The sequence below is a fragment of the Podarcis tiliguerta genome, assembly GCF_965153285.1.
Source record: "Podarcis tiliguerta genome assembly, chromosome: 11".
In the NCBI taxonomy this organism is placed as follows: domain Eukaryota; kingdom Metazoa; phylum Chordata; class Lepidosauria; order Squamata; family Lacertidae; genus Podarcis; species Podarcis tiliguerta.
The window spans coordinates 5,894,927-5,922,322 of record NC_139544.1 but is presented as its reverse complement, the minus strand read 5'-3'; the positions used below and the strand labels follow the sequence as shown (position 1 = coordinate 5,922,322).

At 45.0% G+C, this 27,396-nt stretch overlaps 2 protein-coding genes across 3 annotated transcripts in view; both read left to right on the top strand.

The window, feature by feature from the left end:
- LOC310659688 (uncharacterized protein) overlaps positions 1–2,281 on the top strand; it is a 44,013-nt gene extending 41,732 nt beyond the window's left edge. The window contains exons 15-16 of the mRNA XM_083403340.1: positions 1,655–1,966; positions 2,214–2,281. Coding sequence (XP_083259466.1) covers positions 1,655–1,775 — 121 coding nt within the window. The 3' untranslated portion in view covers positions 1,776–1,966; positions 2,214–2,281. The remainder of the gene's footprint in view (positions 1–1,654; positions 1,967–2,213) is intronic.
- A 7,211-nt stretch (positions 2,282–9,492) lies between these two features.
- Positions 9,493–27,396, top strand: part of RASEF (RAS and EF-hand domain containing) — a 37,444-nt gene continuing 19,540 nt past the window's right edge. Inside the window, exons 1-4 of one of the 2 annotated variants that reach the window (XM_083403431.1) lie at positions 9,497–10,084; positions 21,856–21,876; positions 23,429–23,575; positions 25,427–25,517. In XM_083403431.1, coding sequence (XP_083259557.1) covers positions 9,639–10,084; positions 21,856–21,876; positions 23,429–23,575; positions 25,427–25,517 — 705 coding nt within the window. In that variant the 5' untranslated portion in view covers positions 9,497–9,638. Of the gene's footprint in view, positions 10,085–21,855; positions 21,877–23,428; positions 23,576–25,426; positions 25,518–27,396 lie in introns of both variants that reach the window. The other variant, XM_083403432.1, reaches the window with a different exon arrangement.

Genomic DNA, 27,396 nt, shown 5'->3' with positions numbered 1-27,396 from the left:
GAGTATTATCAATTAAAAGCCGCCCTTGAAAAGGATAAAAGAACCAAAGGATTTGACAAAAAAAATCCTATCTGGAGAAGGATATTTTATATAATAATCAAAAGACACTTTCTAAAATGTACAAACTACTTTTGAATTGGCAAAGAAAGGAGGAAGGCATAAAAGAAATTACAGTAAAATGGGAGAGGGACTTGGGACATACGATCAAACCCAATATTTGGAACGAATTATGGACTAAAAATATAAAATTCACGGCTTGTTTCCTTATAAGGGAAAATCTTATGAAAATGTACTATAGGTGGTACCTGACCCCTGTAAAACTTGCAAAAATAAATAAATCAAACAATAACAAGTGCTGGCAATGTAAGGAACAGATAGGAACATACTACCATATGTGGTGGTCCTGTCTAGAGATACAAAGATTTTGGAATATGATTTATGAAGAGATAAAGAGATTGATAAAAACTACATTTAGCAAGAAACCGGAAGAATTTTTACTAGGAATGGTTTCAGATAATATTCCCAAAAACAAAACTAGGCTATTTATGTATGCAACGTCAGCAGCAAGGGTTATAGTGGCAAAACACTGGAAAGATAAAAATATACCCACTAAAGAGGAATGGGTAGTCAAATTGTGTGAGTACTTGGAGCTCGCAAAGCTGACAGATGCAATAAGAGATAAACCTAAAAAGTTGGTGAAAGAAGAATGGGAATGTTTAAATAATTATTTAGGGGACAAGGGCTCAGCAAGAAAGATCTGGCTATGTTTAGAATGATGCCGCATAGAGAAATGCTCCCTGATACCAAGATGAGGGATTCCTTTGGAATGCAGATAGAGCTAATTGATAAGAATCATGATCTGTTGTGAGCTTGACGGAAGTGTACAGTTGATGAGCTTTCCTGCTTTGGCTCATCTTCCTTTCCCCCCCTTTTTCTTTTTTCTTTCTTTCCTTTCTTTCCCTTTTCTTTTATATTTCCCATAGTTGCTTATGTTCTGTGCCATGTACTTTGATATTTTTTGTAGTTTTTGTAGTTTTTTTTATTACTATTAAGGAATTTTCCTTTGTAATTTTTGGTTGTTTATATTTATATGTACCTGTTTCAGCAAAATAAAAGCTATTAAAAAGAAAGAAAAAAGAATGCTGCCTTATATCAAATCAGATCGTGCTCTCTAGATGTTTTGGGTACAAGCTCCATCAGCTCCAGCCAGTGTAGCCAGTGATCAGGGATGATGGGAGTTGTAGTACAAAACATCTAGAGGGCATCAGGTTGGAGAAAGGACATGTACACTGACCGGCCGCAGCTTTTCATGGGTCTTTTTCAGCTGTACCTAGAGATGCTGAGGATTGAACCTGGACCTTTGGCATGAAACGCCTGTGGTCTACTCATTCTGTCACCACCCCAACTAAAATAACCCCATTAACAGATGATAAAACTCTATAAACTCCCAGAAAGTCAACAGCTACTTGGTAGAGGCTTCAGTGGCGCACGTAATGCACATTCATCCTACTATCTGCGGAGCATCTTACAGGAAAGGCCCTCTGGCATTTTTTAAAAGGAAGCAACATATTTTCAGGGACTTATTCTGTGGCTGCCAGATGACTAGTAAAATAAATTAATGAACTATCTACAAATGTTGTTTTTTCCCCCCCAGACTGAAGATACTTCATTTATATGGTTGCCACTTTGTGCCTGATTTGGACTCCATTAAAAGAATCAATAAAAACGTTGAAGTGCTGCATGACCTGGCAGCTACTAAATTGTCATCTGAATGAGGAACTTCACAAAAAAACAATTTTGATTCAGCAAAGAGATGTTACATTAGTTTTTCCTGCTCAGAGTTCTATTAAGAAGACGTACAAATTTATACTTGGGCAAGGTATAGAATCTACCTCTAATTTAGCTTTAATCCAGATACAATCTCTGCTGCTACTGTATCTTTAATATCCGTGAAATAAGAAGAAGAGTTTGGATTTGATATCCCGCCTTTCACTCCCTTTAAGGAGTCTCAAAGCGGCTAACATTCTCCTTTCCCTTCCTCGCCCACAACAAACACTCTGTGAGGTGAGTGGGGCTGAGAGACTTCAGAGAAGTGTGACTGGCCCAAGGTCACCCAGCAGCTGCAGGTGGAGGAGCGGAGACGCGAACCCGGTTCCCCAGATTACGAGTCTACCGCTCTTAACCACTACACCACACTGGCTCTCAGAGAGGAGAAACGTGTTGCAAGAGATACAGTTTAACATAATTTGAAAAAGTACAATAAACATAAATTGTGCTTAAAGTGTTTGACTTAATTCATATTTTATTCTTTATTTAAAAGTATGTGTAGAAGAAAAATGAGGAATGGAAAAGCTATCTAGACACATATGAGCCTGCCACATACTACAGAGGTCCTACTTTCTTCCAAACCAACATTTGGCTTCAACAAAGGAAAAGGCTTTCTCTGTTGATGCACTCAGATTTAATTTATATTATATTATATTATATTATATTATATTATATTATATTATATTATATTATATTAATTATAATATTTACACACACACACCCTCTGACTTACCCTGGTTAATTTTTCAAAAAATAAATAATGATTTTCACGTTAGCTGCATTTCTTTCTGTGCAAAGAAATGTGTGATAGAACTATTTTAAATTGTTGTTGTTTAGTCGTTTAGTCGTGTCCGACTCTTCGTGACCCCATGGACCAGAGCACGCCAGGCACATCTGTCTTCCACTGCCTCCCGCAGTTTGGTCAGACTCATGTTTTTAGCTTCGAGAACACTGTCCGACCATCTTGTCCTCTGTCGTCCCCTTCTCCTTGGGCCCTCCATCTTTCCCAACATCAGGGTCTTTTCCAGGGAGTCTTCTCTTCTCATGAGGTGGCCAAAGTGTGGGAGCCTCAGCTTCAGGACCTGTCCTTCCAGTGAGCACTCAGGGCTGATTTCCTTCAGAATGGATAGGTTTGATCTTCTTGCAGTCCATGGGACTCTCAAGAGTCTCCTCCAGCACTAGAATTCAAAAGCATCAATTCTTCGGCGATCAGCCTTCTTTATGGTCCAGCTCTCACTTCCATACATCACTACTGGGAAAACCATGGCTTTAACTATGGCTTTAACTATACGGACCTTTGTTGGCAATTTTAAATACATACATACATACATACATACATACATACATACACAAACAGGCCAATCCAGTTACGTAGGTAAAACTCAGCTAAGGAGCTGAAGTGAATCTACTTTTTTGTATGTGCTTAAGATGTGTGCAGGAAAACATGGTGAATATAGCCAGAAACACATATTTTTGAATTGTGAATCACAAGTAGTGGACCACATTTAAGTCCTGATGATTGCAATGAGTGAGGCAAGAGAGGATAAAATAAGAACTTTAATATATATGTTAAGAGTTATTTATTTATTTATCGACTTTTTCTGGATTGGGCTTACTGATCATAATTTCCAACCTCACAAAACTGGTGCTAGAATCATCCAGTACAGTGGTGCCCCGCAAGACGAATGCCTCGCAAGACGGAAAACCCGCTAGACGAAAGGGTTTTCCGTTTTGGAGGTGCTTCGCAAAACGAATTTGCTATGGGCTTGCTTCGCAAGACGAAAATGTCTTGCGATTCCTTGGGGTTTTTTTCGCTCCCCACCCCCTTTTTCTAAGGCACTAAGCTGCTAATAGCCTTTTAGCAGCTAATCCGCTAATCCCTTAAGCCTTTAATAGCCGCTAATAGCCGCTAAACCGCTAATAGCGCTAATCCGCTAATGAGCTTGCTTCGCAAGACGAAAAAACCGCTAGACGAAGAGACTCACGGAACGGATTCTTTTCGTCTTGCGAGGCACCACTGTACTTGGAAATTCTAATGTTGAGCATTGGGGTGCCTAAATATAGTAAATATGGAGTAAAAATGACAATGAGTCCATAGGAAGTGTGCTAATGGTTACATGTCTTATTTGACATCACAAAATTGGTGCCATGATTGCCTACATGAAACACTCTGGGAGATTTCTGAAAGCTTCATTATTCTTTTAGGCAGTGCTTTTTTTCCTTTTAAAAATGTTTAGGGGTACTCTCATTTTGACCCACGGAAATCACCATTTTATAGTTCAAATTGGGAAAAATAAATACAGTAAATGGACAAAAGTACAAAGATTCACAAAATGTTTAGGGGTATGCGTCCCCCCCGAAAAAAGCACTGCTTTTAGGTTCTAAAGCTAGTTCAGTTTTGAAACTGGATGACTGGCAGAATCCGAGACCAGGGAGAAGAGTCGATGGAAGAAGATTGGAAAAATTCAAAGTATATTTACAGAAATATTGCAAAATTAATGAATGTTAGAAGAATGCTGGAATGAAGTTATATGGTTTTAGCAGAAATGTCATAAAGAATTAAGCAAAAACTGATTGTTAATGGGCTAAAGTGGAAAATTTAAAGTTAGATTAGGTTAAGACAAATTATAGAACAAAAAATTGAGAAAGAGGGAAGGGATTTGCTGAATTAGCTAATTTGAACTAGAATACAAAAAAGGGAGGTGTGAGGAAGTCGAGGAAACAAGTAATTGAAAGATAATGATATGGAATTTGGGTGTGTTTTCTTTTTTCTTTTTATTATGCTGTTTTGATGTATTGTTCTTTTTTCTTTTTCTTTTTTTCTTATTTTTGATGTATTGTTTGTTAAATTTTTCATTGTTTCTGTTTTCTTATACACTTTTTTTTCTGTAACTAAAAAACCTTTAATAAATATCTTTTTTTTAAAAAAAAAGAGTTTTGAAACTGGAATTTTATTTTACAGTGAAATAGGATAGAAAAACATCTTACCTCAATGAATGGTTGCTTTGATATCTATGTTATAAGTAATTAAGCTGATCCTTTCCCCTTATGGGGTACCCAAGAGCCCATATAGAGTCCTTTTGTAGGTTCTCTATCGGTAGGAGAAAATAACAGAGACCAACCAGAGAATATTGAGAAGCAAAGCAGCTAGTAAGTCTGATCTTTATTAACTGTTGCAGCAGGGTGCTCCCCCACACGCAGGGGAGAGGAGGACCCAGAACAAAGGTGTGCCTGCCCTTATATAGACATTTTAAATTGCCCGCCCTGGAGTCCAAGACCACCCCCCGAAACATCATACATACATCACAGAAGGGGTGTAGCCCAACACCACCCCCCAGATACACCATTTCTACATCACAGAAAAGGCAGTCTACAACAGAAATCTGAGTGCATTGTTTTTACCCTGTCTGACAGATTACCTGTTAATGGTCACTTGACTGGATTACCCGGGAAGCCTGGCTATCCTTTTGTAATGATAATACCTACGGTAATTTCTGAGCCAGGTCACAGGCTCACCCTTTTCATACCTTAAGGCAGGATTTGTGAGGACAGAGACAATGGGGAGGTTTCTGCATTTCCTTCGACTTTGTAGAGAAATATTTGAAGTGACCGATAGAGTCAAAATGGATTTAGGACTTTTCCTGTGGGTTTCGGACATGTGGTTTATATATTTATATATGTGTTTGCTTGGTACATTTGTGAACATTTATTATATATTTATAAGACCTAAAAATTCTTATAACATCTACCTACCAGAATTACTCAGTCATTGAATTCAAAGAGGGCACTATGTAGACTAGAGACCAAATCTGACACATTTTTAACATTTAATTTAAATTGGGGTTGCATTCAAACTGCTATCTCTTGTCCTCCCCCCTCCCCGCAAATGTATAAGACATATCGGAATAAAGCTTTGTTTTCTGGTTTTGTGCTGAGAGCTGCGTCTCCCAACGCCCACTCTTACTGCTCATAAAAATAAATCATCTTTTGTTGGGTGGTTTTTCTGCCAGTTGCTTGAATAGGCTGGGTGGTGCCAAGCCTTCATAGGTGGAAATTGGCAGCCTGAATAAATACAACCAGTGCCATCCATTTTATAGGTTACATCCCTGTGACAGTGCTCAATGACGTCATATTTGATCTTAAGAAGAGAGCCATGGGGAAGGGCCTGAATGGTTGGGACAGAATGTATTCAACCTGTTTGTAACTCTCTTTCAGCCCATTCCTGAAACTTGGTTGGAGTGTGCCAAAAGATGTGTCAACAGGGGCGTCTTACCCATAGAGGCTAGTGGCACGGGGCGCCAGGCCGCCAAGTTCTGGAGGGTGCCAGGGAAGAGGCGGAAGCTGAACCCGGCACCTCCTGGCATCAGCTAGCTGCCCTCGCCCACCTCCACCATGCAGCGCCACGCCCAGAGCCTCTCTGCCATGGCCACCGTGGCACAAAGCGGCCAGCTGAGCCGGAAGGCCTCCGCCTCTTCCCTGCCAGAGGAGCCGCCCTCCAGCTGCTGCCCACCTCTTCCAGCCCCACCAGCAGTGCCGTCCTCCCTAAAAAATTCTGGAAAATGGGGCGGGGGGTGGGGTGGGGTGGGCAGGCGCCGGAGGGAGCTTTGCACAAGGGCGCCAGATATGCTTAAGACTGCCCTGTATGTCACTACACCACCTCACATTTTGCACATGCAGTATGTTGGGTGGTTGGGGGACTGTTCATCTAGCTATTGAACACACCTCCCCATGTCTCTCAAGTTCCATTTTTGAATCCAAGACTCACTCTTAGAGGGCATGGACAGCTGCCCTCACCAGCCCATCTAGTGTTGATGTAGGTCTGCGGGTTTAAGACCTTTATTTTGCCTGTTCCTTGAAGCAAAAAAATTACAATTGTTCTATAGGTGAATAGAAACCAAAATCACAGGGAGCAGCAGCATTATGTGAAGATAATAGTCAATTATGAATCTATTTTGATTAAGGACTCATACTCCAGGAAATATATTGGCACACTTTCTGTTTCAACAGGCAGCTAGTCTGTTTCTGTCCTTGTAATATATGCAGGCAATACAATCTAAGTGATATCTGTTAACTGTAGTTAGAGCAAAGAAACCTGCTCAGCAAGTGAGCCCTTTCTTCGCGAATCCCAACCTCGCAAAACCAGTGTTGCAACTCTATGCCACTTCCTTTCTCTGGTTCTCAGGTAATCTATTTTGAGCACACTGTTCTGCAAGCAGAAAGGTCAGTGTGTTTAATGTTTAGAAGCCACACACTTGTAAAGTCTAGACTTGTTACTCTTTGAAAGGACCCCATATAGTAAGGAAAAGAGATTGTGTTCCTTTCAGTTTTTCCCTTATATTCAGCGATAATCCACACAAGATCAGAGTTTAGTGGCACAACACATGGAAAGGTCTACTAGGTCCTTTGACCAAGTTTTTGACCAATGCAACTAAAAGATTTCAAGACTACAGGAGCACAGGGAAATACCGTATTTTTTGCACCATAACACTCACTTTTTTCCTCCTAGAAAGTAAGGGGAAATGTCTGTGCGTGTTATGGAGCGAATGCCTGCGGGTGGCGGGGGGGGGGATCTGCTGCAGTCGTGAGCAGAGGATCCATGGTTCCCCTTCCTTCCCTCTTCCGTGGTTACAAAGCATGGATCCACATGGATCCTCAGGATTTTTGCATTGGACTACTCCAAACTCACTGTCTGTGGCCACAGCATGAACCACAAAAATCATATGTCCACTATTTCGTTTAGAATATTTTTTTTTCTTGTTTTCCTCCTCTAAAAATTATGTGCGTATTATGGTCTGGTGCGTGTTATAGAGCAAAAAATGCTGTATATATGAGAACTTACAAACTGTGGCTACTTAGACCAATGGTCAGCCACAGAATTAAAAGGCAGCTCCTTGAGCATTTTGCTTCCATGTGTTTTTGGTCCCCAGGATGCACACATCCATTTTAAAACACATGACTTCCCCCAAAGACTCCTGGGAGCTGTAGTTTGTTAAGGGTGCTGGGAACTGTAGCTCTGGAGGGGGTAAATTACAGTGCCCTGGATTCTTTGGGGAAGACATGTGCTTTAAATGTATGGTGTACGCAGAAACTCCCAGCAGCAGAACCCAGTCAGGAATTATGGGAGTTGTAGTCCAGTAGCAGCAGCAGGACCACAGGTCCTTTTTTTTATAAGAAGGTAATTCTATTTCACATAAACCTATTTACCGTAGATAGCCTCTCCACATACATAAGGAAACTGTCTCTTAACAAATACAAAATGCTGAAATGCAAGTGAGATTAGGGAGGAAAAATAATGTCTCCGTGGAAAAGATGCCTCATGGTGAAAATTCCATGTAATTTTAACACACTCCCAGTATGTTTAATGGGACTTAGTTCTGAGTAAGTGATTTTAAGTAGAAGAAGCCTGAGTAGGCTGCAGTCCTATGTATCTGGGTATGAGCAAGCCACACTTGCAATATAATCCTAAATGTGTTTACTCAGAAGTAAGTTCAACTTGCTTAGGATTGCTGCAAACAAAAACATGTCTGCTGCCTTAGCTAAGCAACTGAAATAACTTACAGCACATCCCTATGGGAGTTTATTTGGAAGCGAGTCTCATATGCAGTTGGACTTACTCCTGGGTAAGTGAGCGCAGAACGGCAGCCTCAGGGATGCAAGAGAAATAACGCCCATTGTGTATTTGCGCCATTGAAGGGGTTTTCCACGGGTGGCTTTATAGGAAGCAGTGAACAGGTTAGTGATTTTGGGCCAAGATAAAGAGATTCTCAAAGCAACCATCTCTATATAGGCAGAAAAACCTCCCTGGGCAAGAAAAGTTTCGGAGAGAATCCTTATAAATTAAGTTGGAGTGTTATAAGACCATTGCTCAGCGATAAAGCTCAAGGTCCCACGTTTAACTCCTGGTGCTTTCAGCTAAGAACATGCAGGGGTAGGCAACCTAAGGCCTGGGGGCCAGATCTGGCCCAATTACCTTCTAAATCTGGCCTGCAGACGGTCCGGGAATCAGCGTGTTTTTGCATGAGTAGAATGTGTGTTTTTATTTCAAATGCATCTCTGGGTTATTTGTGGGGCCTGCCTGGTGTTTTCACATGAGTAAAACGTGTCCTTTTATTTCAAATGCATCTCTGGGTTATTTGTGCGGCATAGGAATTCGTTCATTTCCCCCCTCCAAAATATAGTCCGGCCCCCTACAAGGTCTTAGGGGCAGTGGACCGGCCCCCTGCAGAAAAAGTTTCCTGACCCCGGGCTAAGAGGAACGAGGTAGCGGTGCTTTAAGAGACCAAACGTGGTTGTGCTATTAGGCGGGCTACTTCTTATACTCCCTACGGCCACTGGCTGGGGGCCGCAGGCTGCCTAATCCGGATTAAGCGGTTTCAGCAAACCCTGAAACCCACGCCTTGGCGTCTAGTCCCCGCCGTGTGCTCTGCACCCTTGACTAGCCCTAAAATCGAGAGGAAAGGGAAACGAGAGAGTCGGAGGCGTGCGCTCCGACGGAATAGCCTCGGGCGCGCCGCTCCCTCCTCCCGGCCCCGCGCTGCTCTCGGGAGGCGTCGACGGCGCGGCCGCCTCTCCACGGCCAAGCGCAGCGCTCCAGGTGGCCGCCGGGCGGGACGGGGCGGGCGCGCCGAATGGCGCTGGGCTCTCGGAAGAAACTTTCTTGGCCGAGGGGGTGGAGCGCCGAAGGGGCGGCGCCGAAGGGAGCCGGCCCCCGCGGCGACTGGGCGCGGGCAGGGTGGCTGGGCTCGGTGGCGGGTGCTGCTCGTCCCGCTTGCGATCGCCCTTCCGAGCCGGATCCAGCCTCCGGGTGCCCGATGGGCTCCCCCGGGGGAGAGCAGGCGCCCCTGGACGACGGGTCCTGGCTCCGCTCGCTCTTCGTGGCCTGCGACGTGAACGGCTCGGGCCGGATCGAGCGCGACGACTTCGGCGCGCTGTGCGCCGAGCTGCGGGTCCGGCCGGCCGAGGCCGAGGCCATCTTCCAGCGCCTCGACACCGACCGCGACGGCGCCATCACCTTCGCCGAGTTCGCCCGCGGTTTCCGCGGCTTCCGCGGCGCCACGCAGCGCCGGAGGCGGCAGCAGCATCAGCGGCGGCGGGACAGCGCGCAGGAGGCTTCCGAGGACGGGGCGGACGAGCCGGGGCTGGCAGATGCCCGCGACGTCTTGAGCCAGGCGGCGGCGGCGGCGGCGGCGATGGAGCCGAGCCAGGCTTGGCGGGAGTTCGAGCAGCGGCTCGGGGACGAGGCCGGCTTCATCCCCAGGTAACCCCCGCCGTCGTCCCCTGCCGGACTGGGGGGCGAGCGAGGAGAAAACCGCGGGGAGGAAGGCAGGCAGGCAGGCAGGCAGGCAGGCGCAACCCGCCTCGGCGCCCGAAATGCCAGAACATCTGGGGTGTGCAGGGTGTTATGAGTGGTAAAAGGGCTTCTGAGCATGTGCCGAGTAGCGTTGCCGGCCTTTTCCTCTCTGCCAGCGACCAAGTAGACAACGGTAGGAATTCCTATGCACCTTTCCGCCTGGAAAACTTGTCCGCCTTTCAGGAATGATGGAGTGATGGGGAGCCTGTGGTCCTCCAGAAACTGTTGGACTCCCGACGCCTCTCAGCCTCTGTCAGCAGGGCTAGTGCTCAGGGATACAGAGGGCTGTAGCCCAACAACATCTGGAGGGCACAGATGTGCACAGGGACATCCTGCTTGGAACAAGGCAGCATCCCTAAAGGCAGTTTACCTTTTGTCATGGATCAGCTTGTGAGGTACCATATTTTTCCATGTATAACACACCCCTGTGTATAAGACGCTCCCGTGTATAAGGCGCCTCCTATTTTTGGGGACTCAAAATTAAGAAAATGGGGGGAGATTGCCCCCGTTTATAAGGCTACCCCCTTTTAACATTATTTTTTAGTAAAACAACCCCTAGTCTTATACACAGAAAAGTATGGCATTTCTTACTTCTTTATTTGTGTGTCCTCCCCCACCTCACTTCCTCTGAGGAGCTCAAGGTAGCAGTCAGAGTCCCCCCCCCCATTTTATCCTTACAGTGGCTCAGTGGGGAGAAAGAGTGTGACTCACCCAAGTTAGTTATTCTAGTGGACCTTTCAACTTGGGATTCCTCATTTGGCACTAGCCACTGAACAACACTGTCTCTAAGATAAAGGGATAAAAAGACAAAGCTTATAAGTCAAAGCATTTAGTTTCTAGGCATCCTCTTGCAATTTTAGAAATTAACTGGTGGCAACGGCCCACTCCAGATGCATTTTCTGTCCACATAAACATTTTTATGTGTGTGTTTTTTAAAAGAAAAGAAAACACACACACACACAGCCTTTTCTCTGCCCCCCATTGTTTGAGATAAAACATTAGGCAGTGGCAATCCAGTCACGCTGCAATAGGACTTTGGGATGGGAGAGGGGGGAAACCAATAATGCTAAGAGGCCCTTAAGAGAATATTTTATGATGCAATCCATATCTTTGAAATATCCTGCGCTACAAGTCTGCAAGGTGCCACGTCGCTTCTGGGCTCCTTTTTGTCCATTACTGCAGGCAGACGGTGCTCCTTTCTTTGTGGGTTTCAGGTCTTTTCTCTTACTGCTTTAGAAACCCCAAAGCAAGCAGCAATGCTTACCTGAAGGCATCCCAGTTCTGTAAAAGTTTGCAGAACACATTGCAAAGAAGAAGAAAGTGTACCTTGCCACGCCCTCCCTATTTTTGGAGTGGGCAGTTGCTGCCCAGCTTACAAGGAAAATATTGAACACAAACAAATGAACAAATAAATCGTTATCTTTTATTGCATCTGTTCCTGTTTAGTGTTGGGGCTGTATTTACAGCTGGAATAGCAAGGGTAGTTGTGTGGCTATTTAAGGCAGGGCAGGAAGTTCACCCTTGTGCTGCTTTGGCTCCTGTGAAAATACTGCCCCTTCCCCATCTGTAGATGATCCATCGGCTTTAGCAGCCCTGTCCAAATGGCAGCCCTCTGCACTGGGGTAGGAGCAGTTTTGGAACAGGCTCTTCTCACGCCACACTCCGCGTCTTTTTTTGAGACTGGATATGGCACTTCCTACGACTTCAAAGCAGAGGCTGAAAAGCAGTCAGAAAGAAAGGGTCGAATTTGGTATAAAGAAGTGTTTGAAACTCCTGTTGTTCTAGGTACATTTTGTGACAGAGAGTTTCATTAGCGTGAGACGTTTATGAACTCTGTGCGCAGTACTGCACTGTCCCTCAGACCTTGTGGGGGGGGACTATATTTTTTGGGGGGGAATTAACGAATTCCTATGCCCCAGAAATCACCCAGAGATGCATTTTAAATAAAAGCACACATTTATCTCCCGCTTGGACTACTGCAATGCGCTCTACGTGGGGCTACCTTTGAAGGTGACCCAGAAACTACAACTAATCCAGAACCCAGCCAGATGGGCGGGGTACAAATAATAAATTATTATTATTATTATTATTATTATTATTATTATTCTACTCATGTAAAAACACGCTGATTCCTGGACCATCTGCGGGCCGGATTTAAAAGGCGATTCGGCTGGATCCGGCCCCCGGGCCTTAGTTTGCCTACCCATGGCCTAAGATTTCAGATCAAAATCGCAGAGTGGAAGGAAAGGAGGACCTTTTTCTGCCTCTCTACTTCCAGCTACTCTCTGAAGTCTGGAGAAGAGACCCTCTTAAGAATATTAGGGGGTGGGCAGGGAAAGAACTGGACCATTTGAAAAATGAACATAATATTTTAGCTGTAGTTCATTCATTTTCAGCTTTGTTTTCTTGCTGTATAAAAAAGTGTGCCTAGACATTCCATTGTTGCGCACATAAGCTCGGTTTAAGGTGCCATTTAGCTCCTAGCTTTCATATCTATCTCAAGTTGCTAACACTGGTATAAAGGCAAATTCATTCACTCTGCAGAGCAGTGAAATCAGATTTTTGTAACTGTTTTAATGTACAGGTTATCGGCCAGAAATAACTTCCGTATGTGAAATGCTCAAAGCACCCAAAGGTTCCTCCCTATCTCATGGATGGTTTAAATTGGAGGCAGTCGGGCTTCTGAATACCAGTTTCTAGAAGCCACTGGAGGGAAATTTGCTTTTGTTCTTGGGTCCTACATCCGGTTTCCCGCAGACTTTTGGTTGGCTACTGTGAGAACAGGATGCAATCTACATGGGCCATTGGCGATCCAGCTGGCTCTTCTTAGGTTTGTGTTCTCTCCCTCTCCCCGTATGTATGACAATAACACAGGTTTCCATTCAGCTTGAATTGCAATTCAGTTTGGGGAAAGGGCATAGCTCCGTGGTAGAGCACCTGCTTTTCATGTAGAAGGTTGCAAGTTCAATCCCTGGCAGGGGCAGGTAAGGCTGGGAGAGACGCTGCCGCTCTGTGTAAACAGTATTGAGATAAATGGACCAGTGGTCTGACTCACTATGAGGCAGCTTTTTATGCTCCTGTGGAATCCTGTGTAGCCTATGTAAAGGTAAAGGTACCCCTGCCCGTACGGGCCAGTCGTGACCGACTCTAGGGTTGTGCGCCCATCTCACTTAAGAGGCCGGGGGCCAGCGCTGTCCGAAGACACTTCCAGGTCACGTGGCCAGTGTGACGCAGCTGCTCTGGCGAGCCTGCACCAGCGCAGCACACGGAAACGCCGTTTACCTTCCCGCTATAAAGCGGTACCTATTTATCTACTTGCACTCAGGGGTGCTTTCGAACTGCTAGGTGGGTAGGAGCTGGGACTGAAAGACAGGAGCTCACCCCGCCGCGGGGATTTGAACCGCCGACCATACGATCGGCAAGTCCTAGGCACTGAGGTTTTACCCACAGCGCCACCCGTGTCCCATGTGTATCCTATGTACCTGGGACTATTAATGCAATCCTGCGCATGTCAACTCAAGTGAGTCCTGCAGAGTTCAACAGAGCTTACTTCCAGGTAACTATGTACAGGATTGCATCCTCAGGCCCATTGAACTTGGTGGGCTCTCCTTCTGAGTAACAAACACGCATAGGAAGTGGACTATCTGGGCCTGCAACAGATATTGTCGAGAACGAGGATTTAGGCTTAGCATTCGTAATCCTGTGAGGTGATAAATTATCTTGTGACAAGCATATCACATTCCGTGTTTGCCTTTATGGATGGGCCCAGTGTTTGCGCAGTAAGAAGGCTCTGTTTGTGATAGCTGATCTATGATAGCCATTTCACCCAACCATGCTGTGACGTGAAAGGTGCAGTGACCAAATAGTAACGGTGACACCCTGGGATGCCAGAGGAGGGAGTGGTCATGCTAAAGAAATGCCACCCTGTGCATTTCTGAATCGCAAGCTTCTTTCATCCGCAATAATTGGTTACCATCATTTTGCTTACGATGTTAACAGTTGGGCTTGCTGTTCTGAGTAGATTGTTTGCTGTGAGTGGCGTAAGGTCTCTTCTGTCAGATTTCAAAGGCCATTTTGCTTCTGCTGTACTATTGAGCTTTGTAGGACAGAGAACAGCAAAGATGGGCTTTCTTTCCAACTGTATATAATAATTTATACTGCACTTCCTTCGCTATCTCCCAAAAGCTTTCCCCCTTTTTGGCAGCAGGTAAAGCTGTTTGCCTGGGCTTCTGTAGGATACTATAGCTAGTATGGAGCTTCAGTTAAGGAGTCAGTGAGTGGCTCTAAGTGGTTTTATGGACCGTTATTTTAAGGATTTGTTTTACCTGCTTTTTTAATAATATTGGAATTATTTATTGATCATTGTACTGTACCCTGAGATCTTAGGCTAAAGGACAGACTTAGAAGTGTTCTTAATAGATAAATAAAACACAATCAATTAAAGAATTTTAATCAGCCACATAGGAAGAGATGTTTAGGTTTCGATTAAGGCTCCATCTAGGCCAGCAGTTCTCAACCTGTGGGTCCTCAGATGTTGTTGGACTACAACTCCCATCATCCCTGAGCTCTGGCCTTGCTAGCTAGAGGTGATGGGAGTTGTAGTTCAACAACATCTGGGGACCCACAGGTTGAGAAAGGCTGATCTAGGCCATGGGCAGGTAACCTGTCATATTGGAGTCCAGTTCCCATCATGGCCGCTGGTTGGGGAGTCCAGCAAGATCAAAAGGGCCAAAGGGTTAGCCAGTCCTGATGTGGCCCAACATCCTGCTTTGGGTAGTTGTTAGTCAGATGCCTCCTTTATTTAAGAGCCATAGCTCAGTGACAGAGCATCTTATCTGCATGCAGAGGGTCCTGAGTTCAATCCCTGGCATCTCCAGGCATCAAAGGTCAGATTTATGTGCTTTTCCAGACAGCAGCAAGAAAAAGCAGGCAGTACTTAGCTTAAAACTTAGCTTAAAAATGGTAAGAGTTTCTAAATTATTTGTATAGAAACATAAAGATGGCTTGCTAAAGCCATGTTGTCTAAGCTTGGAAAATCCAGTTTAGACAGCCTTACTACTTGGATTCACATGGTGGAAGAGCTGAGAGGGTGTGACCTAGCTAAACCTGGCAGGACAGCTGACTCTATGGTTTTAACCCCTTCATGCATTAATTACACTTAAGCATGTTGGTTATATGAGGCTGCTGAGGGGGCAGTTGATTATGAAAAGGAACTGAGATGTCAGATTTTCAAGCAAAGGTAAAAAATATCATTGATTTTCTGGAACATACGAAAAGGTGATCTTTGCATTGCTGTTGTTCACTTTGACACTTGAGGCCTGTAACTTGATCCATGTATCGATTTCCATGGTGTTCTGAGTGGGCTTAATAAGGCCCTGGCTCTTTCATACAGAATCACATTAGAGCACCGTTTCCCCTAGTTCAAGATGCTCCTTTGGCATGAAGTGTGAGAGTGCAAATTATCCACTGTTGAAGGGGATGCAAAGAAAGTTATGCTTCCATCTAAAGAACACTAACCCTTAGTGGTGAATGTACACCAAGCAATGCTCAGTGCTAGAAATGCAGTGAAGGGGACTCAAGAGTACACTGGGAATGAATCCACATGATACAACAAGAATCTAATTAGGCTTAGTATGCATTTGCCATATAAATATTTAAAATAAGCTGCTTACACTTGTCTGTCATTTCAGTAGCTTTGTGACCATTGGTTAGGATACTGGAAGATTGGTTCAGATTTCATTCTTACTGACCAATCAGCTAGAACACTGTAGCTTGTCTTTTCCTTTATATTTCTGAATAAAAAGGCTAGAGGGTTGTAGGCACTGCTTCTAGTTAGATAAGCACTGAAGTGTTGCCATGGCCTCCTTGTAGCCTGTAATGATTCTAATATGAACTTTCAAGAGCTGCGTAATTTATATTTCTGTTTTATTGAATCAGAGACTCCTGTATTGAAAATATTAACTGAATATAGATTGCAGCTGCCCATTTGAGATATTGGGCTTATGTAGAATAATGCAGATGATCAAGAACTTTATCTATTCAGTATCTTACAAAATTGTTATAACATTATTTTTAAAAAAGATTGGAAATCCCTAAAGTCTTCACTTAAATATATATGTGTGTTTTTTTAAAAAAAATATAGATTATGTGGGTGTGTTATCTTTAAGACAACATAACCAGAAAGGTTTGCAGAATAGGTGCTTTTTAAACTTGGAAGGGAGTCCTTGGTTTGTCCTGCTTTCTGAAAGGAAAAGTTATGCTTATTTTTGTAAGATGGTGGTTGCCAAACAAAGGCTGCTCAGGTATAGCAGACTGCTGAGTTGGTGGTGGAATGAGGCATGTGCAAAGAGAGTTTGTGTAAGCATCTGCTTCCCTTTCAGCAGCTAGTCCTTATCGCAATGCCATGGATACAATGTTTGCCATAGCACTTTGAATGCAATCCAGCTGCTTAATAGGGTGGTGGAGCGAATTGCCATAGCTTTGTTCGGCGTGAGTGTGCTGAGTGTGTTTTGATTCTAAAGGTAAAGGTAAAGGGACCCCTGACCATTAGGTCCAGTCACAGACAACTCTGGGGTTGCGGCTGTCATCTTGCTTTATTGGCTGAGGGAGCCGGTGTACAGCTTCCGGGTCATGTGGCTAGCATGACGAAGCCGCTTCTGGTGAACCAGAGCAGCGCACGAAAACGCCATTTATACCAATATACCAATATAAGCCGTAAGATAGTGATGGAAATAATGTAGTCATTCTGGTTTGATGCCAAAGTAACTCACAGCGTGATCTTGTGCACTTTTACTCAAAAGCAAGTCCCATCAAGTTAAATGAAGCTTAGGTAAATGTAAAAAGACCCCCTGTCCATTAGGTCCAGTCGTGGCTGACTCTGGGGTTGCAGCGCTCATCTCACTTTATTGGCCGAGGGAGCTGGCATACAGCTTCCGGGTCATGTCGCCAGCATGATTAAGCCGCTTCTGGCGAACCAGAGCAGCGCACGGAAACGCCATTTACCTTCCCGCTGGAGTGGTACCTATTTATCTACTTGCACTTTGACGTGCTTTCGAACTGCTAGGTGGACAGGAGCTGGGACCGAGCAATGGGAGCTCACCCCATCGCGGGGATTCGAACCACCGATCTTCTGATTAGCAAGCTGTAGGCTCTGCGGTTTGCACCACAGCACCACCTATTTGATTCTACTGAATGGCAATTCTCATGCATCACTTCAGACAGAGTGATGGTCAAAATGGGATAGCTGAGGTGAATCGAGACACATGACAAAGTTAGGTAGTTGGTGGTGCAAAGCAGTCTAATCTGGACTCAGGTTCACTATCCCACGTGAGGGGAAAGGATTGCTTGTTGTCTCCAGCCAAAGATCATGCTCACCTCCTACTTCCTTGGGTGTGGGCTGTGCACAGAGCAGTAATAATGGGGGCAGATGCACTGATGCTTAGTCATAGTTTTGAGTCCTTTTTCTGTATTAAAGTGCAGCAGGACTAGTCCAAGACGCTTGTAGCCTGAGGTGAAGAACAAGATGACAAGCTCCCATTCTGTGTCCAGAAGGTGACTGAGCTCAGAAGTGGTCACGTGGCACACAGCTCTGTCATTCACCATCTCAGTGCCACTCCTCACTCCGCCATGATGGCTGGGGACTTTGCTTGGGGCAGCTTTTAAAATGACTTTGTCCTCCAGCCACAAGTGGAACTCCAAATCTTTAATGCGCTTCTTCAAGCTTGGGTGACTCAAGCTTCAGGTTGGACTGCTGAATGTAGATTTCTCATTATCATTTCATTACCTGGAAATGTATTTGAGTGTATGTGGATCAGAAATTCCTTAAAGTGATTCTGGGGTATTTGGATTTTGTTTCTGACTCGTCTCTGATGCAGAAGCAAAGGACAAAGTTAATGGGAATTTTGAACACAATATTTTGCTCCTTAATAATTCATTTTCAACAAATGGTCACAATATTTGGCGGCAGCATTGATGAACCAACTTGCACATATTTCTCCTGGAATATTGCAGCCTTTAAGTTACCATGTGCCATTTCCAATCAGTTGAGCTACAGTAAGAGGTAATGATAATCAGGGGTAGAGGTTGCTCTGAAACAATAATCTCAAGTGATCTGAAACATGGGGTTATATCCTGTCTTGGTCATACTAGCAGTAGACCCATTGAAGTTAATGGACATGATTAACTTAAGTCCATTAATTTCCATGGTTCTACTCTGGATACAAACTGCAGTAGGGAAGAATGATTTCCACATGCCCCTTCCTCTAAATGATGCCCCATGCAATTTCATGGACTAGCTAGCAGAGCAGTAGTCTTCAGTATTTTTGAGCACCTGCCTTTAATCCAGGCATAGGCAAGCTCAGCCCTCCAGATGTTTCGGGACTACAACTCCCATCATCCCTAGCTAACAGGACCAGTGGTCAGGGATGATGGGAGTTGTAGTTCCAAAACATTTGGAGGGCCAAGTTTGCCTATGCCTGCTTTAATCCAAACATGCATTTGGGAACCCAACTCGTTTCCTTTCTTTCATATATTTGTCTGGTGCTACTGTTGTGACCGACCTTAGATCAGGCCACAATCTGAAAGTGGGACCCAACCCAGTTGAAGACTGGGCTGCTTGTTAATCTATATTTCTCTATTGCTTTGTAAATCTCTATTTCTGGTACCCTGGGCCTCTATGAAGGTGCTGTGGAGCTCCTGTTGAATGGCCCATACAATGCCTGCGCCCCACAGAAGCCTTTAACTGGTGGCGTTGCCATTTACTGAAGATTAAGGATGTCTTTGTCTTCCCAGCTGACCGTAGTTAAAAAACTTCTCTGTTTCCAAAATGGCTCTGGGGCTGGTGGTAGCAGTTGCCAACGCGTGCTTTTAATTTCAAATCTCATTCAGCCTTTTTGTATAATAAGCGTTCAGGTGAGTGCCCGCTGTCGCCTCTAATTTAAAAAGACCCCATCGCCTCCTTGTGACTCCCGGTGCTTCCGGAGAGGGTTGCACTGTTGCGCTTCCCTGTGGTGTGTTTTCTCACTCCTTGCACCTGACTGGCACAGCATAAATGTAGGCCGCCAGAGTCTGCTGAATCAAGCTCTTTTGACAGTTGTAATTGGGCCAGTGAGGAACAATGAAACCATATTGTGGTTTTTGAGATCAAATAAGCTGAGCAAACTCCCGCAATTGCCGCCATATGTTTGTGACAGCAGCGGCTCTTCCTAGCCGAGCTCAGCAGGCGCAGACTGAACAGCATGGCTGGAGGGGGGGGGGGGTTGAGCCTTAAGCTTTCAACCTCCCTTCTTTCAGGCTTCTTGTTTGTTTAATCTTTGAAGCTGAAAAATCTCCAAGAACAGCAGCTGTGACGTGCTTGAGAACCAGAACAAAAGGTAGCACTGTCAGAATAGGGCCACGGAGCCGGCTTCTCAGCTCCCGAAGATAGGTTTACAAGGGCTCTATGGAAAGGGAGGGGGCAGGGCTGTGGGGAGATGTGTATTGTGAAGTTGAGATGGTGGGGTGTAGAATAAATAAATAAAGTAACAAGCTCTGATGCATGCATGCCATGGGCCATTATGCAGAAACAAAACCTGTTGCTCCCCCCTGAGAAAAATCCTTAAAAGCATTTGACCCACAAAGCGGCTTAAACATGCCTGACAGCAGGTGGTAAACAAACAAACAAACAAAACTTTTATATGCCATCATCATTAAATTGGCCTGGTGCCTTCCAGGTGTTTTGGGCTACAGCGCACTATTGCATTTCAAAACATCTTCCGGGAACTAGGTTGGTGAAGGCTGAACATTTCAGAGCTATGAAGTGGAAGCCTCTTTTTTGAATCTCAGCTTGGCACTGAACCCCCTAAATGACCTTATTCAGACCCTTATTCCCCCTGAGTCTTACATACCTAATAACTTTGACAGAATCAAGGCTGTGGTGATTTTTATGCAAGTAGGTTGTTAAAAACAAAAGGAAAGCGTGGAATTAAAGTCAACCTACCTTCCTGCTTGGGACGTGGGTGGTGCTGTGGGTTAAACCACAGAGCCTAGGACTTGCCAGTCAGAAGGTCGGCGGTTTGAATCCTCGCAATGGGGTGAGCTCCCATTGCTCAGTCCCTGCTCCCGCCAACCTAGCAGTTTGAAAACACGTCAAAGTGCAAGTAGATAAATAGGTACCGCTCCGGCGGGAAGGTAAACAGCGTTTCCGTGCGCTGCTCTGGTTCGCCAGAAGCGGCTTAGTCATGCTGGCCACATGACCCGGAAGCTGTACACCGGCTCCCTCGGCCAGTAAAGCGAGATGAGCGCAGCAACCCCAGAGTCGGCCACGGCTGGACCTAGTGGTCAGGGGTCCCTTTACCTTTACCTTCCTGCTCTGCTTGTTGAAAATGATATGTCAGGATATTTGATGCCCCTTACAAGGCCAGTCCGGAAGACAGTGTCCCCAGAAAGATTCTGTGCCCAGGAGATTGCCTGTCCACCAGTGTGTGACTTCAGACGCTTTCTCTGATTATTCAGAGCATTCAGAAAGATATCAGCAGGCCCAATAACTGAGCCAGACGCCTTGGCCAGACTCTGTTGCATCCAGCCCAGGTGCCAGTTCTTTTCACATATCTCCTCAGGCCACACTGCTGTTCTCCTTCATAATATCAGCCATGCCATCCAGGGTCATTCCCCAACGCAGTGTGTCCTTGTCAGCATTGCTCTTCTGTGGTCAATGCAGGACAAGCAAGTCAGTCTCTGCACAAAGGAGCAAATGGGAAACGGATCTGACATAAAGAAACGGCAACATTCAAAGCAACAAGTGGGCGAACATTTCAGGCTCCCAGGACATTTTGCTCACTGACCTGGCAGTTGTCAGTCTAAAACAAAGGCACTTCAAAGGGAGACCACAGTGTAAAGTTGTTGGACTAGAATTTATCGGGGAATTTGATTCTATTTATTTAGCCTTGAATAGAGACAATAGCATCCCCTCTCACTACAGGGGTGTGTTAACGTACTGCCATAGTGAATTGCCACTTTGCTTATCTTATATACATTTGAACGTTGCATACAATTGTCTCCGACTGGGCCTCTCGCTGTTGTTTTGCGCCACTGTTTATATCCCCCCCCCCGTTCCCATTGTGCATACTTGCCAACTGAGGAGAACAGTTCGTGTACCTGACAAGGTTGGCCCTAGTCCACCGAATTTTATGCCATGATAAATCTGTTAGTTTTTAAGATGACGTAAGACTGTTTTTGTTTTGTTTTTGCGGCAGCCAACTAACACAACTACATGTCTGGACAATTTTACGGAAGGTGCACTGAAAAATTTGCTTACCTTTCTGTAAAAATAAAATTGGGCACCCGCCCTATGGAACGCCCTCCCACCAGATGTCAAAGAGAAAAAACGACTACCAGACTTTTAGAAGACATCTGAAGGCAGCCCTGTTTAGGGAAGCTTTTAATGTTTAGCAGACTCTTGTATTTTAATATTTTGTTGGAAGCTACCCAGAGTGGCTGGGGAAACCCAGCCAGAAGGTGCGCGGTATTATTATTATTATTATTATTATTATTATTATTATTATTATTATTAAGTTTTGCCATGAAAGTTGGCCTCCAGAACCACGTCAGTTTGCCCTGATTCATCCACCACCAATTCCAATGAGTATTTTGGTTGCAGTTCCTAGATCATATATATTGACTATCTTTAATTATCCCAACAGGAACGCCAGTGGCCTCCAATGGTAGGTTATCGGTTGAGTTAAGTTAATTTTTGTCACAGCATCCTAGAAAAGCTTTTATCGTGCTGCCTTTCTTACTAACCGTGCATGGGCGTGTGCTTGCTGGTTTCTGTCCACTTCTCTAAAGTTTATCTTGCATCTAAAAACTTGCACTATATATTTTCTTCACACAATTATTGGGGAGCAGAGCTCGCCCCTTTGGCCCTGGCCCTCCCCAGGCGCCCTTGCATTGGGGCACACATCTGAACTGGCAAAGCCTGTGCTGGAGCAGCTGTTGGGTGTGTGGTCTTCTACACAAGGAGGCCACCCATGTGATCAGGAGACCCACTTGCATGGAAGGCTATGAGCAAGCAGCTGCTCACCCCAAGGCTTCATAAAGGCAGGTATCTGGTCCCACGCATGGATGCCTAGGAGGTGGAGCCATCAACAGAGAATTGGAGAATTCTAGAGTTGGAAGGGTCCACGAGTTTCATCTAGTCTGCCCCCTGCAGCGCAGGAATTTTGCCCAATGTGGGGCTCAAACCCATGACCCTGAGATTAAGAGTCTTCTGCTCTACCAACTAACTGAGGGGTCAGCAACCTAAGGCCCATGGGCCACAAGCGGCCCACAGGGGTCATTTAACTGGCCCACAAGCCGCCCCCGAACTGAGCCGCCCACTTGGTGAGTTCCCACCCACTGTGCTAAATTGGCACAGCGTGGCGCAGGAACTCACTTCCGCAGTGCCGGAAATCGCACCTGTGCATGTGCAGATGCCGGCAATTGCGCGCGCACATGATCCAGCCTACGGAGGGATCTCTGCTGGAGTGAACCGGCCCAGGCGAGTTAACCTTGCTGACCCCTGAACTAAGCTATCCCAGCACATGCCTGGGCACAAAACCAGTATCATAGTTGGCATTTACACGGAGCAAACCATTTTCTACCAAGTTTACATAAGCCAGTGGTGAGGAACCTTGGGCCTCGGGAGCCAGATGTGGCCCTCCAGGCCTTTCTGTTTGGCCCTCCAAACTCTCCCTAGGCCACACCACTCACTGGCCCTGCTGTGCACCCCAAAGAGTGTTTGTCTGGCTACAATTTGCCTTTGAACTCCCATTATACCTCTTGCTTGTCTGGATGGAAGATAGAGATGCATCTGAGTAGAAACTAGCCTACGGTACAAAGGCAAAGAATTACATTTGTTGCTCCACCTACTTTTGCTTCTGACCTCACCCTCCCACTGGCATGTGACCCCCAGAAAGTTGTACAGAAGTTGCCTCTGTCCCCACAGTAAAAGCATTAATTATTGTGCAATTACACTGTTTCCAAAACATTTTGAAATATTGTTTTGAAGATATCCAAATCTCTTTTGAGTTGATGCCATTAACCAAAGAAATGCTAACAATTTTGTAAGGTACAAAATGCTAACAATCTTGTAAGGTACAAAAGCCTAAGCCGCGAAAACTGAATAGGAGTGCTTTTTCCTTTGCCATTTCAACAGCCATCTCTGCATGAGATATAAACTGATTATTTGTGAGAAAATCTTCATATGCTTTAATTAGTAATTTTTCCCTCTTCCAGGCAAGAACAGGTCAGTGTTCTGTATCAGAACATCAATATTGTGGAACCACGATTAATTCAACCTTATGAGCATGTTATTAAGAACTTTATTCGAGAGATCAAGCTTCAGAGTGCAGAGATGGAAAACCTAGCCATAGCTGTAAAAAGGTAAGAGTCAAATGTTTTGTACTTCACAGTGAAACAATTACCATTTTTGTCTGCAGTACATGGTGTTGTTTAAAGTCACATGATAATGTTAATGGCAGCATTCAACTGCCAAAATTTCACTGTGAGTTGGGTGAGGCTGGTGGGTGTGAGAAGTCAAAATTAGCATTGGTTGTCCTGGAGTCTCTGAGAAGCTGAATGAAATGCATAAGATCCAAAGGCAGAACTATTAGCCTAATATCATCATTTTTCATGCTATGTTTTTTCCTTGCCATCATGGGGTTATATCCTCAGAGTAGACCCACTGGAATTAATGGACACAACCAACTTAAGTTCATTCATTTCAGTGAGTATAATGTGGCTGGACACAACCAAAATTCCTTCCTTATGGAATCAGGATTGTAACTTTAAAAAAAATGTCCTCTCAGAAGTCTGTTTTACTTTAAAGTTATACCTTTGAACACACATATGTAAAAAGGAAATACAGTGGTGCCCCGCAAGACGAATGCCTCGCAAGACGGAAAACCCGCTAGACGAAAGGGTTTTCCGTTTTGGAGGTGCTTCGCAGGACGAATTTCTCTATGGGCTTGCTTTGCAAGACAAAAATGTCTTGCGATTCCTGGGGTTTTTTTTTCCGCTCCCCACCCCCTTTTTCTAAGGCACTAAGCTGCTCATAGCCTTTTAGCAGCTAATCCACTAATCCCTTAAGCCTTTAATAGCCGCTAATAGCTGCTAAACCGCTAATAGTGCTAATCCGCTAATCCGCTAATGGGCTTGCTTCGCAAGACGAAAAAACCGCTAGACGAAGAGACTCACGGAACGGATTCTTTTCGTCTTGCGAGGCACCACTGTAGTTATCAGTTATAGACTGTTCAAGCAGTATGACATCCAGGCCGATAGGACTGGTGAAATGTGTTTGAAGCTTTTGTTGCTGATGGCTTATATCCATGAGAAGCAACAGTTTTAGGTCCCAGCTGGTCTACCTTTTTGTGGTAACACATCATAGGAAGTTGGCAGCAGAAAGAGAAGCGGAAAATGAAGCTGCCTTCTTTGTGCTGCCATGAGAAGATGTTCAGAATGGTGTGTGGAAAACCAGTTCACATACAATTCTGCACATCGTTTGCAGTCACAGCCTTGGTAATTGGATGCCCTAAGCAGTTACAATTCTTGGGATATCCATGTAGCATGTACCATGCTAAGAGAATTTGGTTGCTTTTAATGTCAGTAATGAGAATCAGGTGACTTTAATTGGGAGTTGCCGATCTGCACTATACATTTAAAGCAGTATCATACCACTTTAAACAGCCACGGCTTCCTGCCTGAGAACTGCAATTCGTAAGAGGTGCTGGGAGTTGTTAGGAAACCTTCTGTTCCTCCCCAAGTACTGCGATTCCCAGAGTTTCCCGGGAAGAGGGACTGTTTGATGAACTATTCTGTAGATTGTCGCTCTGTTACTACCATAGGCAGGCATAGGCAAACTCGGCCCGCCAGATGTTTTGGGACTTCAATTCCCATCATCCCTGACCACTGGTCCTGTTAGATAGGGATGATGGGAGTTGTAGTCCCAAAACATCTGGAGGGCCAAGTTTGCCCATGCCTGATCATAGGGATCTCATACTTCAAGCACTCTTTACAAACTACAGTCCCCAGAATTCATTGGGGGGAGCTGTTATTATTTAAAGTGGAATGATGCTGCTTTGCAGATGAGACCAAGGTCTTTGTTCGCCTTTCCCCAGATGCCTGACCTGGAACATCTTGAGCCACCGATTCAGGTTAGGGATGGAACAAACCATGTATTCTCAATTTTCTTTGAAGTTTCTCAAAGATGGCCTTGTGTGAATGCTTACATTTTAGAGCACAAGATAAAGCAGCAATGCAGCTTGGTGAACTAGAAGAGGAGATGGACCAGAGAATACAGGCTGCAGAGCATAAAATCAAGAAGGAGGTGAATAGTTGATGTTTATAGCCCTAATATTTCTTTTAGAACTGGCTTCCCTGCTTAAGAAAATTAGTGAAGAGATTCTGGCTTCTGTGCCTGAGGCTTCATACATGAAACCTTTCTCTGCATTCTTTCTCCTCCCAATTGCCATGGATGTGAAAGGTATGAAGGTCAGAGCTTTCTCCACCTCAGTTTTTGGGTGGGGAGCATTAATACGGAAAGGGCGGCTGGGATGGTGCTGTTTTCAGTGCCTGTGAGAAACCTTTTTTAGGCCAGATAGAGGCCGATGTGCATTTTAATTGGAACTTTTTCTTTTCTTAAATGTACATTTTTAACTACTGGTTGTATCTATACCAGGGGTTTTCTTTTAGCTCTGCTTTTTTGTGTGTGACTTTTTTGAGAAATTGCCTGATCCAAATGATGGGCAAGCAACTTGCCTGCTGTGTGGCAGCAGTCAGCATACAGAGCCCTTGAACGTGGTGGCTCTAAAACTGGCCGTAATAGAAGAATTAGAACTAGTTGTTTTCTGACTAGTAGTAATATAGAAGTTTTAAGCTGCTGCATTTCTGTGTTTCATTCCTAAGTACCATATTTTTCGCTCTATAAGATGCACCAGACCATAAGACGCGCCTAGTTTTTGGAGGAGGAAAACAAGAAAAAAAATATTCTGAATCCCAGAAGCCAGAACAGCAAGAGGGATCGCTGCTTTCGCTGTGCAGTGATCCCTCTTGCTGTTCTGGCTTCTGTGAAAGCAATGCAAAGCCTCTTCAGGCAGGTGGAACGTTCCTCCCGTTGCCCTGAGGAGGCTTCATGTGGCTATCCCAGAAGCCAGAACAGCAAGAGGGATCGCTGCGCAGCGAAAGCAGCGATCCCTCTTGCTGTTCTGGCTTCTGGGATAGCTGCGCAGCCTGCATTCGCTCCATAAGACACACACACATTTCCCCTTACATTTTAGGAGGGGAAAAGTGCATCTTATAGAGCGAAAAATACGGTACCTCCAGACTGCACATTCAACAGAGCACAGGTTCTTTAAACTGCATGCAAGCGACTCTTCCTCCCACCCCTTTCGATTGCTTAGTTACTCATTGAAGGAGCCTCTGAGTTGTCAAAGGTTGTGTCCACAATTGAGAGGGCTTTCTCAGTTGCACCTAAGGCGCAGGTGATGAACATTGGGCTCTTCAGTTAATGCTGGACTCCAGTTCCCATCTGCATGACCAGTAGTCAGGGATGAGGGGTGTTGAAGTCCAGCGACATATGGTGGGCCACAGGTTCTCTACCCCAAGCCTAAGGCAAGCTGGCCCAAGTTGTGACTTGCTTAGGCAATTGACCCTACTGGTCATGCATACCTAGGTGTTGATAAACCTCCTCTTTTTGCTGTCTTCCTGGAACTTCACATGGGGGGCTTGTTAAGCATCTAGTTAGGGCCCACTACCTGAGTAGCAGACTACCTTTCTCTTGTGACGTGTGTAGTGTAGAAGACATCGCAAGTTGTGCAGGCCTGCCTTAAGAGCTTGTATGTGTGCAGCGATGGAATGGAGGGCTGCACACCTGACCACATGTTCTTTGTGAAGTCCAAACCGCAGCTGGTAATTCACAGCTGATCCCACAGATCTCTGAGCACTGGCCTTACCATGGACTTTGAACCCACCTTATAAATGTATCAGTATTTCCCTAAGCGCGCACACACACAATGGAATGTCTGAGTTGATAAGCATCTTGCCAAGTATCAGTCAATTTACCACCTAGATAGAAATAGCAGGGCTGGCCTGGTGATGACTTATTTCACTTATCATTCTTTACTCTGTCCTTCATTCAGTGCTGCTCGCAATTTTAAGAAGTATGACACCCCAAATGTAAATGCACTCCTTCGGTGATATTTACTTTG